We start from the raw sequence: 19,625 nt of genomic DNA on the forward strand, positions 1-19,625 counted from the left end.
AGCTGTCCAATACCTGATTTTCAAAAACATATCTGAACTTAGATGCAGCTCTTGAATATACTGTGCTTAAAGCTACTCCTTTCTTGGTTTGGGAGTTTGAAACCATCACTAATGGAAGGTAGTAGCAGAATATTAGCATTTCCCCCATATGGCATAGACTTCCTTGTGACTGAGTATTCCCAGGGCAGCAGTGGTAGATAAAGGCTTTAGGTGATGAAGGTTGCATGTAGCCTCAATTCATTCTCTGCATGTGCATGTTGACACCTTGGCTGTGCTGGGGATGTGTTCCCCAGCTGTATACATGACTTGTGGTGACTGAGGCTAGAACCTTCTGGCAGCTCTGACACCAACCCTAGGACTTGTCTTTGGCATGATTGACGTGTTTTCTTCTTGTCTTTATTAAATATTTACTCTTGTAACAAAGTAGAAATTCTCCAACTTTTCCCCTGTTGGTATGGGTGCTGCTGTGATGCTGGTGAAAAGGTGATGCTTAAGCAGGAATCTAACAGCAAACACTTTTTGCCTTGCCTAGGCTGCAGTAAGATGAATTTGTCTTGGGCCATGTGTAAGATAGCGTTATAATGTAATAATATAACTTATGAATATTAATTGTGAACATAGAGTTGTGTTTTTGGCTTTGGTTACTCGTGAATGTAGGTGGTGCCTATTGTTCTTAACCGTAGATGGTTTTGTTGATGAGATACACTTTTGTGTCACAAGGTAGATTCTCAAGCCTCACTTTCTTGAAGTGTTCTTGGCCTAGAGATGTGTTTTATTTCGAAGATGGTAAAAACGGAGTTCTGTTGAAGTCATGTTTTGTTTTTTTTCTGCTGACTATAATACACGTAGTTTATAAGTATAAATTTGGAAGCAAATTTTCCACAAAAGGCGGCAGTCCTTCCTGAAGAGCATGACTTCTAAAAGACTGCCAGAATGGATCCATGTTGGTGAATTTGCTAAGTTTTGTACTTATGGTGATTCTTTTCAGTCGGCATTTGACAATTTAGCCTTAATAAGGCATGTGCTATTCAGTGGCACAAAATGGATCAATCTGAGAGGCCGCTCAGAGCCCTGCACTTGCTTTCTTCCTAAACAGTCTAACTAGATTTTGTGCATTTGAATTAGGATAGTTTTTCTACCCATTGGAACTTAATGATCAGCACTAATCCATAGCAGATGACTTGCTCTTAAGACAGTGTAGCAACATTATTAAATTGGAGGTTCATGCTCTAGCACTGTGGGTTAGGCTACAGGAACTACTTTCAGTCCTACTTATTTGACTTTGCTACCAAATCATACACCAGTATCTTCACTGTAGTTAGCACCAGAAGTGACTGGGGTGTCAAAGAAACCATAGATGATGCCACATCTTGCTGTCTTCAGGAAAGCAAAATGATGCTTCTCTGTAGGTACTGACTTCAGGGCCTCAGAATAGAAAGCTTCTTTTCTTAGCTGCTTCCTGACCTTTTGTTCTAAAAGTAGAAAAATGTAAGTGGTACTTCACTTTTTTTTTTTTTTATGGGATGTCTTTTCATGCTGTTTACCCATATTGCAGTTGAGAGTTAACATTTAACATTCTTTGTTAAATTTGCTTAGGGATTAGTGCTTGTCCCAATTATGAGGCTGCTGCAGGCTAACAGAAATGAGCCTTTGGGTCTTACTGGTGGATGTGCAAATGGTCCTTCCTTAAGCAATAGTTCTGATGCTTTTTGTGCTAGAATGCTACTACTTAGTATCAGGTGACTTCTTGTCTGGGAATAGAACAGGAAAACTTAATTGCAGGCCTTGTTTGAAAGCCTGATGCCTTCTGTATAGCACAAAGTGGTGCCTGAGAAAGATCATTAATTTAAATGCAGTCTGCAGTGGGGGCTAAATGAGCTGATGACAGTCTTATCGTTTGCAACTGTTACGAGAAAGAGATCATATTTGCCTTTATTTGAGGGCTACTCCTCAGCTTTGAGGCATGTATTTAGCTGACAGCAAAAGCATGAGGTTAGTCTTGTTCCAAAAGTTGTTAGTTACAGATGAGAAACTGTATTTCTAACCTGCACAGGGAGCAGTACTTCTGATTTAAGCAGTGTAGCAAGATAATCTTGTGTTAGTGGATACTTGGTTGAGATCTGCTTTGAGATCTCAACTGCTTTGAGATCTGTGCTCATTCATCTTCAGGTTTTATGCAGCCTGCTTAGAGATAATTTTCCATTTATTTATTCAATTCAGATCAGAGATTATTAGGAAGAGTCTTCTCATGGATTTCAGAATTACTCTAATTCTTGTATTTAAAGAGTTGATCATAAATAAGCTGCCATGAGTGCTAAGGACTTGGTGAATACCTTAAAATGATGAGAAGCTTGTGAGTATGGAAATCTAAATACATTTTCATACAGACTGAACAGCAAGTGAGAACTGATAAAGGAGCAAAACACTGATCTGCCTTCAGCAGTCTAATGCAGGTTGGTCCACATCAGTATTGGATGCATACTCTACTTGGGAAGTGAAACTTGACACATTATGTGTTGGGACTGAGATCTGTTTACCAAGCCAGTAAGACATTTCCAGTATACAGTGCAATATTTCTTAGTATTCTTATAAATGGATAATCAATACAAATGCAGATAAAACTTTCTGCAGCGGTGAATCACTAACTCATGAAGAAAACAAGAGATGTTGATCTTCCTCTGTGTATTGGCAGATACTATTAGAGTCTCAGACATACATCCCTGCTGTGATCTCCTAGTATCTTTTAATACAATAATGAGCTATAAAGTTTGCTCTGTATTCCATTTTATCTGGAGTTTTTGCTTGGGAAAGAGAAAGTTGACATACAGAAGTTTGCTGCTGATGTATTCAAGCATGCAGTTTGCATGCACAACTTGATAAGCTGGGTTCTTTGCTGTGAAATGTCAGTGTTGTTATGTTAGCTAAGCATGAGTTAAGCCACCTGGCAACTAATTTACTTACCTGTTTTTCTTAAAGTAGAGAAATAAAGATGTGATATTGCCAAAGATTAAAAAGTCTCCATTTAGGGAGTCCCCCCCCCCTTATTTTCCTGCATCATTTTCTGCTGACAAGCTTCCTGCCTTCTGAAGTTGATGACAGGTTTGGTTTTTTTTTCAGATCATTGTTAACCATTATTATATGAACCTGTTTTTTAGATTCAATCCAGCTGTCCTACTATCAAATTCACAAAAACCCAATCTTCTAAAAACTTTTTCTCACTTGCTTCACATCCAGTAAATATTTGAGTTTAATAGTGAGGTTTCTTAGTGCAGGATCACATAATTTGTGGGTCAGTGCTAAACATGTTTCATTTTGCTTTCTGCAGATTCTGATTTCCTAGATATTTGGAAGTGTTGCCTCATTATTATTTGGTTATAGATAGTACAGATAACAAATGCAGCACAAAGCTCAGCAGATTTCTAGAACTGTAGTTCTGAAAAAATTGAATATATCTAGAAAACATTGATGAAGCTGTAGTCGGTATGCTTGCTGTTAATGTTTGTATGGAAACAGTTTCTAGTAGTAAAATCTTGTGCATTTTTGAATATTGCTTTTGTTGAGGAGCTGTGGCAATGAATTCGAAGGGTTCTGGGCTGATCGCAACTGAAAATGGAAAGCATAAAAGGAATTGCATATGTAACGATCAGAGTTGCAAATTGGATGTGTCATCTTCAAAGTTGAGCTTACGTGTTAGGTGTTATCCATAGTAGTATTTCTTACCACAGTGTTCATAATTCAGTGTGTATACAGTCACTGGGATGTTAGGAGAAACTGAAGTCATCAGCTGTTCGTTCATTGCTCTCTGGTTGTACAGTGTCTAAGAGGAGACATCTGGTGACAGTGCTGCATTGTAATATACCCAAACAATTGTTAGATTCAATGAGATGAAGGATTTTCTCTTAAGGTAAGCCCAGTATCTCAGCAGAGCAGGGATGAAACATTGATCTCTTAGTGTTAAGTCGCATGGTTGTTCAACTGTAACTGCAGTCCTTTGGTAATAAACCCAAAGATCTTGCTTCTTCCATGGGAGCAGTAGGAAGTTCCTTGTCTGTCTGTCTACTTGGCTCTAAATTAGTAGAACCTGTTTTGTTTTTTGTATTGTGTCTGTGCAAGAGCTGTGATTCACTTGGGTTTCTGGGTAAGAATAGAGCTGTTCAATTGGAAGCCTTTTTTTTGTCAGTGCTACTGCAGATCTCCAGATTTCCTACATATGAACTCTTTGTTTCCAGGTAGTCTCTTGGTTTGCTTGAATCTGGTCTTCTAATTTGAGTCTTGTTACCAGTTTGAAGTGTTAGCTTACTTTCCAGCCTTAAATCTTTCTCTTACCTTCTTACTGCTTGGCTAATTCCAGGATATCTAAACTAACATTATGGGAGAACAGGAAGAAAATAGTCATAGTTACTACTTTTAGTCTAAGACTCTACACATGTTGCCTTCTTGAAGTACTCAGTGTGAAGATGCGATGGGAGACAAACTAAGCAAGTTCTTTTCCTTTGTCTTCATATGTCAGGGAAAGAAGAGAAGAATACTGTGGGGTTCCTATGGAATGTCGTAGTCTGGAAAGTGGCTGCTTAGTTCACTCACAGGATAGGAAATCTCATATGTCCCTGTCAAAATTAAAATCTCCCTGGGTAAAAAAACCTGAGGATGGTAAGACTAAATAGCTGAAATTTCTGGTATTTGCTTTACGATGCTGATACCTCATACAGGGAGCATTGCAAGAGCAGATGCCAAAAGTTGCTTGCTGTTTTTTGTAAAACTCTGTACTTCTTTTTGCCTTCTCAGCCTTCACTCTCAGTGTGTGTGGTGTTGAGAGTCCCATGGCAGTCTAACCTGCCACATATTTCTGCAGGGTTTTGAGCAGGCTTGAGGTGGATGAATAGTTTGGCAGGTAGAGAAGAAGCCAGGTGAAGGTTGCTGCAGTTCTCTGGTGTGCTGACTTAGTGGCAGTGGTTCTTGGTAGCTGCTGACAGCCTGACAGTAAATGATTGGGGCAGGGATATGGACAAAACGTATCGTGTGGCAAGATATTTTGCAAGCAGGATGCCTAGAACAGACTGTAACTAAATCATAAATGGAAAGCTAATGGTATTGCAGACCAATTTAAATGTGAAGGCTTAGTTTCTTTCTGAAGTTTCTTTTTCTTCTTAGTTTTTTACATAACCATAAAACACTGGATTTTTTTTCTCCTTTTTGTTTCTACAAGAGTGGATGAGAAAGAGCTGTTCTTAGTATTAGCTTTTTAATTTTTAAGGTAAGTTTATATTGTAAACTGTACTGCTATTAGATTATGGACTCTGAGGCCTGGGGGACCCAGTGTGTATTAGCAGAAGGGCAGCAATGATCATTTTAAACTTTGCGGTTGCAAGTTTATCCCGCAAGCACAGAGGAATTGGTCTGCTTAGCTGGTGATTGAAATACTGTCCTATTGTCTGGAGTGCAGGAATTAATCCTGTAGAAGCTTTCAAACAAGCCTTATGAGCACTGTTAATGGAGACTTTCTTTAAGCCCGTCGATGCAGTATATTTTATAAGTGCCTTTTCTCTGTTTCTGCATATTTATTGTTTGATGGTACTGGAAAGAACTTAATGACATTAACTGTTCTTTTCCATGATGAGCCACGTGATTTATTGCATAGCATGCACTCTCAAAAGTAACTCATACTTGCAGATGAAGTAATTTGTTTTACTTATATTACTCAGTAGCATTTGATTCTTCATGTTTTGACTTCACTTTTCACTGCTTTGCAGGAGTGACACTGTTTTTTGACTGCTAAAATTTTTTGAAGCTTCACTTTTATAGATAAGGTAACAAAAATGTTAGATTTTACGTGCATAGATGTTATTTTCAGGATTTCAGTTAAATTTCCTGCTTGGTCAGCTGTTAGTACTGACATTGTCAAAACAAAGTATTTTTTAAGGAGTTAGATGGTTAGTGTTAACTCATATGTCAACCCACTAGGACTGACCTCAATATGCAGCATGGGAAGTTGATGTTTAACAGTAATTCTTCTTTTAACATTAAATATGGATGAGTATGTATAGCGAATCATAATGTCACCTTCATAAAACTGTTGCGTTCAGCAGCTGCCTTTTATGATTGTGATAAATGCAGTATACACTTCCTTTACACTTCTCTGTAAGCAAATTCAAATTTTCTGTTGTCAGAGATTGCAGTAATGTATGAGAAACCCATGAAAATGTTGGGTCTTTGATTGTGTCCTTTACAGTGACAGCAGACATGCTTCTGTGTTTCTGGAAGGGTCAGGGCTCTGCTTCCCTCCCGGAACCATCCCAGCTGCCTGTTACATCACTGATTGTTTGCTCTTCCTTAGCTGCCTGTAGATAATGCTATTTTCTACTCATTTTAGACATGAATAAATGTAAGTTCCTGTGCAAACTGAAAGAAGAAGAGACCCTGAAATTTTTGTAGGCCAGCGCTGTCTTCCAGGGTAGCTGTGCTGTGAGATTAGTGCCAAGTATTTATAGCAGTTGTGATGTATTACAGTGAACTCTAGCTCAGTTTGGACACTAGTGTTACTGTATTGCTCACCCTGAATCCCTCTGTTTGAAATGATATCATAAGGATTGTATGGTCCTTCTATCAGCAGGGATAGTATTTGGCTTCATAGGGGTTCCTTTACATACTGAAGTAGACACCATTACATACTGAAGTAGACAGCATACAGTGTTAATACAGGCAGAATAACAAGAGTGTAACTTTCTTTTGAAGAAGTGATTATTTTAACAAACTATATGGTATGTTTTCACCTTAATGTAGTAAGTAGCTTCTACTTGTCCCTAATTGGAACTGTTTTGGGCCAGGATTTCCTATTTGGAGATAGTGTATCTGCTTGTAAACCTCAATTACTGTACATTCTGACTTACTGTGCTTATTTGATAAGGTTTCTTCCTACCTGTGACTTTCTGTCTGCTGTGGAAGGACCAGAGCTTCCCTTCTGTGTTTGAATATGACATCAACAAACAATGAAGTCTCTAGGAATAGTGGCTTGTGTTGAATAGCAGCATTCTTCTTGTATGGAAAAAACTGTGTGAGATGTAAGGCAAGAAGATGAAATTAAGTTAATGAAAACAGAGAACTGAACCTGGCTAGAGTGAAACTTCTGCATCTGTTGCTGAAAGAAGTCTGCTTTTAGAGTAATTTAAAGCTCTGGTGATAGCTGTTTAATCAGACATTGTTGTCTTACTATATGGCGGAATAAACTGTCAAGTGTGTTGATTGGCATTTGATAATCAGTCATTCATTTTGACTTCCTTTTAATTCAGAGCAATAGCTGAGGGTCCAGATGCCTGAGAAAGAGGTGGCGTAGTATCAGAAACAGATATCTAATAGGGATCACAGGTTACAGGTTACCTTGATAGCTGTGTAGCTTGCCAGCACAGTGTACGAGCTGTGAATGTTCAGTAAATACAATCCATCTACAAGTACAAATTCCTATTAAATTAGGAATTGCTTAGTGGTTCCTGCAGGTTTTTCTCATTTTGCTGAAGCTGATTATAAAACACAGTTCAAACTAAAGTTTGAACTTGAAATATTAACTTGAAAGGACTGTAGAACTTGAACAGTGATTTCTATTGAAGGAAAATGGTGAGATGGGAACAGTGCTGCTATTCAGTACTTAGTTTTTCTCAATAGAGGAGTACAATTTTGGGTACAAAATTATGGTTGAGTGACTTGCATCGTAACCAGATGTGTGCTCCCTAGACTTATTCAGTGTCAGAATAATGCTGGTAGTCTTAGTGGCTTAAAATGCATGCTCCTTTGACAGTGTTGATTTCTGAAGATGCAGTAACTTATTTTGGAGTGGAGGTGGTGGGTAGCAGCTGGGTGATAATGTGGCGCACAGTACCCTGTGGCCTTGTCACTCAGAAGGATTAGCCTAGTGTATTGTGGAACATCCTGATGATTTCAACTGCAGATCAAGACAACTTGGCTGGACTATTTCATGCTCCTGTACCTGAAACTCCTCATCGAACTTGCACTTGTGAAGTTGGACCTGTATCTTTATGTGCTGCTCACTGATCTTTCCTGTGATCCCTATGGCTTCCCTTCAGGACATTGCTGCCTTATTTTTGTGTATAGGCTTTTAATGTTGTCTTTGGTTTTTCTTCTAATAGAGTTCTTACACCAGTGTTGACAGCTTTAGGCTTTCTTCTGCCGTTCATCATGTCCAATGTTAAGTTGCTGTGAACTTGATACTGTTTAGAAGGTTAGGATACTAGCTTGTTTTAGCAGTACTTCAGGGAATCTTGACTGCTTAGCTTTGTACACGGAAGAAGAAATGTGGATTTAAACAAAGTTATTCTTAGTTAAGCATCTTTGGCACAAAATGAGCATTTGTGAGTGTTGGCATAAAAATAATATTCACTAGGAAATAAACAGTCCCTGATAGCAGACAGATAATTTGACATCTTGAAGGAGTGAAGTGCTGAAGGTGTAACATACACTGCTGAAGTTCAGTTATTTAAAAATAAAAAAAGGAAAAGCACCCAGTCAGAATTCTTAAGTATTTAATTACTAGGTTTTACTTAGCTTCAGTAACATATTCGTAACATGTCAAATACTGATGCAAATAGTAAATATATAATGTTATTCAGTATTTTCTGTGATATTTGTGTTCTTAATGCTTACATTCCTAATGCTTACGTACTACAGTATTTCATGATAGAACTTCTTAGCCTAGGTTGAAACAGTCTTGAGATTTCTGAAAAATGCTCATACTAGAATTGTACGGTTTTTTGTTTTTTGTTTGTTTTTTTGGAAGCCTGCCTTTTCTTCTTTTATTCTGTACAGAAAGTAAATGCACGAGGGTATTTTAAAAAGATTTATCCGTTACTTTCATCTGAAAATGAATTATACTTTTAGGTTTTTTGTTCTAACAGCTTTTAAAGTTAACTTGTGGAGGTACTTCATGTGTTGTTTGTAAAGTTAAATGGAGGAGAGGTGGAACTCTTAAACTTAACTCTTTCTTCTTAAACCAGGTTATTCCATAGAACTCATTAGGTTGCACATTTGAGTCCATACTGAGAAGGCTTGCAGTGTTTGTTATTGAGCACGATAAACTCAGAACATATATATATTCTGAGTTTATATATATATAGGACACAAATATATATATATATATATATATTGTGGAAAAAGATTACCTGCAATTGTGTTACCTATTCTACTTGGTCTGCAGACCCTACTGATGAATGTTTAAAGCTTAGCAGGATGAGCTGGATGCTGTGGCAGTGTCACTGTGGGGGCTAGGAAAGGGAGCTTGTTCAGCCCTTATGTTAGCTGCTCGGTAGCTGTGAAACAGCGCGGCCAAGGACTCCCTCGTGTGGTGGGTGTGCCAAGATTCAGAGGCATCTGTCTGAATTTTTGTTAGAAGTCTCTTTTCTCTCCGGAGTGCAGAGAGGGCTCGACAGAGTCACACCAGTGATAGACTTCAATAAGAAATGCAGCAGTGGAAACTCTTTTTTAGTACTGTAGCTGCTGTTTTTGGCATGTGTTAGTCATCTGGTTAAGCTAATAGTGTATGCTAATTGAGTAGTGCTGGAAAAACACTGTGTTTGCTGAAGCAAAAATGCTGAGTTCCACAGCATTGGTTCTGGATTTTATCTGGGGTATAAACAAAATAATTTTCATCAGAGGCTATCTTAGGTAAACAGTTATGAGTAATTTGGTTTAGGAGACAGCAGGAGAATTCAAGGCTGAGAGATAAGCAGGCTTGCTGCTGGCAGAAATTTCTGGGGGAGAACTGGATGGTTTTGCAAAAAAACAAGGCAAAGAAATAAGTTCAGAAAACTTTATAATTTACCAGGATGTTTTAGTCAGTCACGAAATCTAAGCACCAAGCTGATCAACTGCTCGCCAACCACATTGTCATGCAGTATACATTCTTTTATGTAAATGTTAAAGTAGTGCTAGCAGTTGAAAATGCAACACTTGAGTTCACTTTATATCTGTGACCTCTTGAGGACTTCCATGTGGTACAGCCATAACCATATTTTAGAAGTAGTTTTAAAAGTGACTTGCATAGCATCTATTATATCAAAGCTCACGCTTGTCAGTGTTTCAAGCTTTTCTCTTAAGATACAACAGACTGTAAATGACACTTGAACACTTTCAGGCAAACTCTTGTTAACAGGACTGCGTAGCTCAGATGGCTGAGCTTCCTCTTAGTGCACATCCAGTTCAACAGCATTGAGTATAAAGCTGTTGAAGATGCTGCTTTTGGCACTTGTCTGAAATAGTATTTCTTATTGGTTCTGAGCTGCCTAGAGGGTTCAGAAGTATGTTCTTCCTGGAACTAAGTGGTACCTCTTGGGCTGAAAACATAAGAGAAACATTTTTTCTGCCATCTTAAACTTATGTTATAAAATACTGTCATCTTTTGCCCAATGCAGAAGGGAGGAGCTATCCAGACATCTGTCTCCTTAGAGGTTTTCTTTTGTTGCATTTGCTTGTGTTGGTTTTCCAGGTACAGTAGTTGCTGTAGTTTAAATAAATAAATGCATTTTAAATAAACCTCTTGTTTTTCAAGAAAACTGTCTGATATGGGGACTCTTTTCCTTTCTGTGCATCTATGGAACTCCAGTAAGAGGAAATTTAGCTATTATGTGTCAGTTCTAGTAAAGTTTTAGAAGAGCATGCATTAGCTGTGGATGCTGTAGCTGTTTCCAAAAAATCAAACAAGAAAGATTTGCAAGTGTACTTTTTCTCATTGCCAGCAGTCCAGTTCCTAGAAGAAGCTATAATAAGTGTCTTCATTGCTGTCTTGCTGTGGTTGGGCTGAGTGCCGGGGTTTAGCTGGTTGCACAAGTCTAACATAAGTGAACCTTAATGCATGTTTTCTGGAAGAAGGGGACTAGGCTTGACGGAGATGAATAATTTTGTATGCTTCAGTTTTCCTTTGCTCTTGTGGACTCAAAATTACTGTTTAGAAATGAGAAACAGAAAACTTGGATGAAGCAGTACAAATGGCTTCAGTCAAACTACTGAGAGAAAGCAGTCTGTAGATGATCTTAGGAACTGCTGTTGCCTTGGACAGATGATCAGTAGATAAACATTAGCAAGAAGATACCACCAGGTTTAGATCAGGAGCACTTTATTTGAATCTAAATAAACTCTGCTTCATCTTATAGTTAGAATATGTTCTCTAAATTGGTAGCAAGTCAGAAGGGTGTGCCTATACAAATGAGAACCTGTAGGAGGTGGTACGAGAAGAAAGCGATGTTAGGTTTCCACTTCAGTTGGAAATGAACTGTACACACAACAATGGTGGACTTAAAGTGAAACTTGTCAGGAAGGAAAGGGTGGAGAGGTATTGCTCTGTCATTGACTGTATGCTCCTAGTTTTCCCACCTAAAGCAAATTGAGACAGATCACACTAGCTAATGTCTCCTAACCTTGAACTGGGGTATACCTCAGAGTGCAACAGATATTTCATGCAGTTAAGTACTTCAGGCATGAACTTTTTTTTTTTTTAATGTAATATTTGGACAGCACTTGGGCTTGTTTTTTTCTTTCATGTCTCCCACTATTTCTTACTTAAAACTTCATTATGAGAAACTTGTATAGTAATGAGGGGAAATGACCTTGTCCTTCCCCAGTCTCTTGGGAAAACTTTACATGAGTGGTTCAGTATGGCCAAGTGAAATGAGGTAGCTTGTAGTGGATTTCAAGGGTTCATTAACCCAGCAGCAAGCTCTTAAATATTGTATGTGCTTCTGCTTCAAGGAAATGCATGATGCTGTTTAGTGATGTGCAGTAAAAAATCAAAATTTGAGGGAAGACTAGACTTGACTTGCATTTGGCTTGGCAGACAGTTAAGTTGCTCAGTCATATTGTCATTCCTTCTCTCTGGAAGAATAGCCTGAGGGTCTTCATCATAGTCTTTGGTTCTAGCATTCTGTTCTTGAGAATAGGACTGTGGTATAAGTAGCCTCCATAGAGTTATCGAAATTGCTGAAAATAACCAAGAAGTTCTTCAGCAGAAGTTACAAAGAGATACACAGTCCGATTATTCTTATTCAGAAACTTGAGCATTTTTGTTGTTAAATGGAGGGAAATGACTTTTCAGCAGTTATATTAAAAAGATGCTATTGTGCTTTATGGAATATTGCTGATACTTTATAAGCAAGATGTAAGAAGGTACAACAAATATCAGTTCTCTGACATCTGTTTTGTACGGCAGTTTTCTCTGTTACCAAGCAGAGGATTTTCTTTTGAATTTTTGCTGCTGTATGTAGTACTTGAATAGGCTTCCTTTTTAGTAGGCATTTTTAGAGCTGCCTGTTCAAGGTAGAGCTAATTAATTACTGAGTCTTCCTCTTACAGCTATTGAGAATTAGCACGTGTGCATTTTTAAAGCCAAAAAACCATGTGATGCTTCCGAAGGCACAGTTCGCAGGCACCATGGCCGTAGTTGTGCCTTCTCCCTGTTTCTTCCGTCTCCTTGTAACTTTAAACTTGAGCTGCCCACAGTGATACAAGTTAATGTACTGCTTTTTCCTAAATAAGAAATTAGTGTTCTTCTCTTGCATCTTAGTGAACGTTGAAATACTTAATGTACACTTGTCTAGAGTTTACATGGATCTCCACTCAGTCTTTCAAAGGCTTATTGGAATTGTTTAAAATGACTTCTTAACCCCATTCTCTTAGAATCCATTCCAGCTTCTGATTGTAGTGCCAGAAAGTAACTTTGCATTCTCTTAAGATGCAAATTAAAGAGTAATTTATATGTGGTGATCAGTAGAGATTTATGAAGCTCAAAAGCTTGAAACAGGAATGGAGTAGTTTCCCATATCAAGTGGTGCTTTTTCTAGGTTGCATGCTTGGAAGCTGTGTATTTTGCAGCGACTGACAGATAGCATGCCTAAGTTTGGAGAAATGCTAAAATCCTGAGGGATTTATTTTATTTTATTTTATTTTTTTACCACTTACCCATGAATTTGGCTTTGTTGCAAGTGCCGGTTACATAGAACATAGTTACTGTGGATTTTCAAATGTTAATATTGGTTCAAGTTAATGAGACTTCCTTGAAGGAAGACTCAAATGAAACTGCTTTCCTTCATTTTCATGATGTAATGAAAGAATTGTTTATCTTCCTGTTTATTAGCATTGCTGCAATGCTTTAATAGTGCGTGGTTGTGATTGTAGGGCTTTAGTAATTCATGGTGGCAATTATCTTCTATATAGTGAACAGCTTTAAGGTCCACGGGAGTCACTTTCACACCTGTTCTGTTTCTCTGAAAGTGAAGAGGAAGTAATGTTCTGTACAGCTTTGCTGCCCATTCCTGTGCATTTTTTTTTTTTTCTATGTTTTTTTGGTAGTACTTGTAAAGATACCTGGTAAGAAGCCTTGTTTCTAAGAGTGTTCTATCAGATTTTTCCTTCCAATCGTCTCTCTTCTTTGGCTTTTCTTAAGTGATTTTTACTTTACTTTTAGTTGATTGTTTTAGTCTACACCACAGGCTACCGTTTATACTGTCTCTATGTTCAAACCAAAGCACAAAATCCAAAACAAAGTATACGGAAACAGATTTTTAAATCTTAATAAGCTGTGAAATGACTGCAAGAGCTGTTGAGGTGGAGAAGCTCAGTTGATGCAGATGAGCATGTAGCATGTCAAGTGTTACACAATTGCAGAAATGAGCAAAGTAACCTTCTCAAAGGTATAATTTTTCCTTTGTGGGAGTATTAGTAATTCATAATAAGAAACAAGGTAGCCCCGAGAGGCACCGGTGACTTTCAAATTGCTGGCAGTGCCATTATGCACAAATTGGGAAGAAACACTTCTGAGATTAAGATCTAGATGCAGATGAACTTATTCTAAAGTGGCAGCTAAAGCTACTTTTTGATTGTTTGAATCCAAGGATTAATTAACTTAGGGAGAACTGAAGCTTTACCATTCTTTCTCTTACCTATTTGGAGACTTCAACAAACGTACTTATTAGGCATGGGAACATATGTAAGATGATTTGCAGATGACTTCTAACTTGGTGTATGAAGTTAGTGGATCTAGAAGACTCACAGTCAGAAAAGTCTGGAGCTATTTTGTTTAATCTTTAGCTTCACGCAACAGAAATTAGTGATTTTAATAACAGCATATTGAAGTCCCTTTTCTAAGTATTTAATGTGGTGGACAGCCTAAGTGTCTAGTTTCTTCCTAGCTTCTTCTGAAAGCAAGAAGTTTCACCATTAAAGAAGATGTATCTGCACAGAATGAGAGTCTATTTGTATTATACTTGCTAGATAATTCCATTTTAAGGAAAGTGAAATGTGTGTACAGTAGACACGCTATTCTTCCTTCATCTGAAATGCACAGTCAGATGGGACTTCTTGTATGCTTTTTACAGATACCATTAGTGCTAGCCAAGCTTAAAATGTAAGTTTTTATGGCTATGAAACACTTAACTGAATTCCTAAATCCTTATCTTTCTAATCCACATTATATTTTCTAAAAAGAGGGAAAACAACCAGCAAATGTTGAACATAACTTTGCAATAATTGGGAAACCTATGGATTGCTTGAATTAGATACTTCTACTGGTTTGTGCGGAATGTTTGGCTAGATTTTCTAGAACTGAGCCACCCGTATATGAACTGAAAAACTCCTTATGCATTTTCCCTTAACAAAAGCTGGAGAAGCAAACAGCAGCCCTGGAAGAGATGCTGTTCAACTTCCAGCTTTGTATTGCTTGTTGCCAGCCAAAATTCATCTTCCTGTGGGCTTCTGTCTGGGCTTCTCTGTTTCTTTGACTCAAAATTGTTAATTCAGGAATTACTGTGACATCCACAGTTCTTCTGGGGAATCTTTTCCAGTGCTTCAGTGCCCTGTAAGTAATATCTGTTTAATATAGCCTGAATCTTCCCTGTTTTAGTTTGAAACAATTCTTCCCCCTTGTCATATTGCTACCATATTGTGTAAAAAGAAACAACAACAACAACAAAAATGAAGGCTGATATGGAGCTTTCCTTGGAGCCTGCTGTTTTCTAGGCTGAACAAGCCCAACTCAGTTGGTCTTCCTTCATTGGGAGAGGTGCTCCAGCCCTCTGATAATCTTTGTGGTCCTTCTTTGCACCTTCTCCATGTCATTCTTATGCTGGGGGCCCCAGGCCTGGATTCAGTACTAGAAATGGGACCTCACAAGGGCAGAGCAGAGGGAGATGATTCCGTCTCCCTGCTTCTACTCCACTCTTCATGCGGCCCAGCATCCTATTGGTCTTCCAGACTTCATGAGCATGCTTCTGATCATGTCCAACTTTTTGTCTATCAGGACCCCCAGGTCCTCCTCTACAAGGCTGCTGTCAGTAAGTATCTCTGTCTGTACACATCCAATTGCTCTAGCCCAAGTGCAGCAGCTTGCACTAGATCTTGTTGAATGTCATTAGGTTCTTACATGCCTGCTTTTCAGTCTTGTCCATATCCCTCTGGATGGCATCTCTTCCTTTTGTTATGACTGCTGCACCACTCAGTGTAGTGTCACCAGCAAGCTTGCAGAGGGTACACTGTATATTCCACTGTTGATGTCACTGATAAAGATGCTGAAGAATGCTGGTCCCAAAACAGACCCCTGAGGGAAACCACTAATCAGCAGCTCTCTTCATGAACAGCAACTTTCTGACTACAGCCATTCAGCCAGTTCTTTTTAGACCACTGAGTAGTCTATCCATTACATCTATCTATATTTTTGAGATAAGGGTGTGGTTCAGGACTGTGTCAAAGACCTTGCAGGAGTTCGGGTAGATGACAGAAGTTGCCCTTTCTTTGTCCAGTGTTGCAGTCACTCCTCCATAAAAGACCACAAGACTTATCAGACATGATCTGCCCTTGATGAAGCCATGCTGGCTGTCTTGGATCACCTCCTCATCCCTCATGTGCCTTAACACGGTTTCCAAGATAATCTCTTCTATGATCAAGCACAGGCATAAGGCTCATTCACCTATAGTTTTATTGGGTCTTTTTTCTTTAAAAATGGGAATGTTTCCCTTTTTCCATTTATGGAGGACATGACAACCGTGGCTCCTCAGATATGGTCTTCGTTTGGTCTAGCTGTTTTTGTGTACAAAATGATGAAACTCATGTGCAGGAGTTATTTCTGTTCCTCTGTTTACCTTCTATATTCTAGAAATAGGAATATATTGGGAGCATCTTACATGAAGTAGCTTTGTCTTAGATTTAACTTTCTTATAAAGTTGTGGCTTAGATGAGTTTTATCCTAGACCATGACTAAGAATACCGAAGTTAGCATTTCTGCTTTAGGAAGTAAGACATTCATTGAAGTTGCTTATTTTATTTTTATTGGAAACAGTGCTTGGGAGAGTTTCTGCAGACAGTGGGAGTGATGGAGGCGACAGGTGTAGAAATTGCTCTGCTGTAATCAAACTAATATGGAAAAAACGTAACTTAAACTCAGTTAAGTTATCTAGGTAGAGTCATAAATGAGCACAGATCATACTTCCATGGGTTGCCATAGTATTTGTTACAGAACCACTGATACTGAATGCTGTAACAGAAATCATAAAGTACAATTCCTTACTCAGAGCAAGGTTGTGTAGAGCAGACTGCTCAGGGCATTGTCCAGTAGAGTACTGATGTTCTTTTTGTTAATAACTTGGCACTTTGTCCATGTGCATCCATAGCTGCTGCTAGCCATTTTTTTTCTTGTGCTTCTCCATATTATTTTAGACAAGCTGTAGAAGTGTGGCTTGTCTGCTAAACTTTTGGTGCTATGGTAGTTTGTACAAAATACTACCAACAGTGATGGGCTTGTTACTGAAACCTCTGGTCTCTGTCCATCAGGTATTTTTGCTGTGTATGTTTTGTTATCTAAATACCATATAGGAACTTCATACATCATGGATGCTTTTAGATCTTTTCTGAGATAAATGGATTTGCCACTTGTGCATTATGTAATACTGTTTATCCCTTTATCAGTACATTGCCAGGTAACATCTCAAACTGACATTCTGTGAGTGGGCTGTACTGGATGCTTCCCGTGGCTTTGACTTGTTGACTCAGGTTTTTGGATTACATTTTTTCAGGTTCTTAAAATAATCTTGAAAGACCGTGGGACTCTGTATTAAAATCTGTGCTAATGAAGGGTATGTTTACTAGACAGCATCCTGTTGCTATGTTACATTTTTGTAGCTGTCTGTTCTTGTGTGCTGAAAGTCTTTTAAAAAATATAGGCTGAAGGCAGCTGGCTAAGGATGTTACATGCTTGCTTTAGACATTTTCAATAGATAAACCTCTAAGTGCTTACTAGGTGCTTAGACACAGCTCACTGATTGAAATAGGCCGTGGCTCAGGAAGAGTTAAAAGTGCTCTATAGCCGTCTGTGATCTGGACTGGTGGTGCTAGAAGAATCTGATGACATGGCATCTTTGTTCTAATGATATTTAATTGATGTCTGGTCATTTGTATGAGTTGATAGAAATATAGCAACAAAGTGGTCTTTTAAAACCCCTTGCTACCAGGAGGCTGTATTCTCTGTGAGTAACATCTGTGGAAGCAGTCATCTTCAGAGATCTCATGGCTCAAATTCTGATACTGAGATGCCTTTGAAATTCCCTTAATTTGAAGTTTTGTTATGGAATCTTACCATTATGCTTTCTGTACTCAATTAAAAAGTTAAAAAGTGGATTTTCGATGTTTTAACTCAGAAAATCGTGTGTTACTTCTTGTTTCCAACAGTTCATAACAAATTACTGAACATATTTCATACTATTTTTTTCAAGTCTTTCGTTAAATTTATGGTAGCCATTTCTTCATTGAACTTAGGGCAGTCCATGGGAAAAGAGAAAGCTAATTAAAAATATTAGCCTTACTAGAAAAACAAAGCATTGTGAACTTTTGTTGCAGGCGACTGTTTCTCAATGTAGTTATTTTGTTGCATGTCCATTTAAGGTTTAAGTATGTTCAGTTGTGTGTTAGACAGTGTAGGAATACTAATGATCACTTTTCCTTTCTTTAACCAGGGCAGAGCTTGGGTTACGGTTTTGTGAACTATGTTGACCCCAAGGATGCTGAAAAAGCTATCAACACACTGAATGGATTGAGACTTCAAACTAAAACAATAAAAGTATGTATTGCTTTCTATGACTCAATTGTTTTTGACTTCTTATTTTTAAGTCTTCTTTATTTATCACTTGTTGTTCTTCCAAATAAAATTCAGGCATTCTGCTGTTGGCAATAAAATAATGTAGGACTTCATCATGAAGCAGATTAGTCCTTTGTAGTCTAGTTAGATTTAAAGCAAGATTGTAATTAAATGTAGAAAATTGAGAATTGCTGAGTTCTTAGCACTTGCATGTGACTGTGATCTAACTGAGAAATCAGATCAAATCTTTGTTTGCTTGAGTTACAGAAGTGCAGTATTTCATGTCATCTAAAGGCTAAACTGTGTGCTTCCTACCTACCCATTCAAATAAGATGGTATAACTCACTTAGTAAATCAGGCACTCACTGCCTGAAAGTATTCTCCTTTATGAATATCCTTAAAATGAAATGCTGAGATAACTGTTATGGCTACAAAGATCCATGAATTACTGGTCTTTGCAAGGTTGTTCTGAGCTAGTGTTTCTATGGTTGTTTGTTTGGAATTTGTTTTTGTTTTAACTCTATTGTAGATGAAACTGTACAGTGCTCTTGTAAGAGAGCAGCAGCAATACATTTATTGTTATAAAATAGTGGTTTAGCAAAACTTAATTGTGAGTAAGACAACTTCACAAGGTTTGAGATGGCAAGGTACCATAGATTAACAAGGTTTATAGGATTAAGCAGAATTCTCAAGGAGACCCTCCCACTGAGTCACAAGGTTTAGAAGAGACTCTTGTTTTGTAAACTCTTACTTGATCTAAATATGTTTGAATCCACCCCTAGTTTCAGACTTGACAATGGTTTGTGTCTAAGCGATTTCATGTACACAGTCAATCTAATATACAATCTTAGCTTTTAGGATTCGTGAGCTTTGCTGTTAGTCACTTACTGAGGATCTGTTGCAACAGAGTCTCTTGATGTCAAGGTATATGGTGTCACTGCAGTGTATGTAGCCTTGAGGCATCCCTACTCAGAGGGACATCCTGTTGTTCGGTCTGCTGTCATACAGGAAAGCTTGGAGTGCTCCTGGGCTGTTTATTATTTATGGGGTAAGATGACTGACTCATAGCCAGGTGCTGAATACGATTTTGAGCTGGATGTTAGTTCTTCCAAAACTTAAGCCAGTGGGTTCAGCACTGTGGCTAAGATTGTTACTGGCTCATCTAGTCCTTAGCCGTGAAGCAAGATGCCTGTTTGTTGATCTGTTAGCCTGGGCCAGAAAGTAACCAGTGCTGTGGTCACCACCCATCTGAGAAAAGTTGATGTTAAGTCAGGATGGAAAGAAGAGAGCAAGGGATGTGCACGCTGCCACCCTCCTGTATCTTCTATTTATTAAATTCGGCTTACTGAAATTCTGAAAGTACAGATACTGAGACTTGGCTCATCAATTGTTTTTTCTTGTTTCATTCTCCTGATTGCATCACTTTCTTATAAAATGGTTTTCTCCAAATGTATAAAGGCAGGGCTAAGGTGATGAGGAAATAGCTTTATAATTAGCATGTGTTTCTTAT

The 19,625-nt window shown here is 38.2% G+C and overlaps 1 protein-coding gene across 24 annotated transcripts in view; it reads left to right on the plus strand.

Annotated features, from left to right (window-relative positions):
• Positions 1-19,625, plus strand: part of ELAVL2 (ELAV like RNA binding protein 2) — an 82,219-nt gene that overhangs the window by 37,138 nt on the left and 25,456 nt on the right. For all 24 annotated transcript variants that reach the window (XM_072359037.1, XM_072359038.1, XM_072359039.1 and 21 more), the window contains one exon: positions 17,994-18,097. In XM_072359037.1, the coding sequence (XP_072215138.1) occupies positions 17,994-18,097 (104 nt within the window). The remainder of the gene's footprint in view (positions 1-17,993; positions 18,098-19,625) is intronic.

Source organism: Excalfactoria chinensis, chromosome Z, assembly GCF_039878825.1.
Source record: "Excalfactoria chinensis isolate bCotChi1 chromosome Z, bCotChi1.hap2, whole genome shotgun sequence".
NCBI classification, from domain to species: domain Eukaryota; kingdom Metazoa; phylum Chordata; class Aves; order Galliformes; family Phasianidae; genus Excalfactoria; species Excalfactoria chinensis.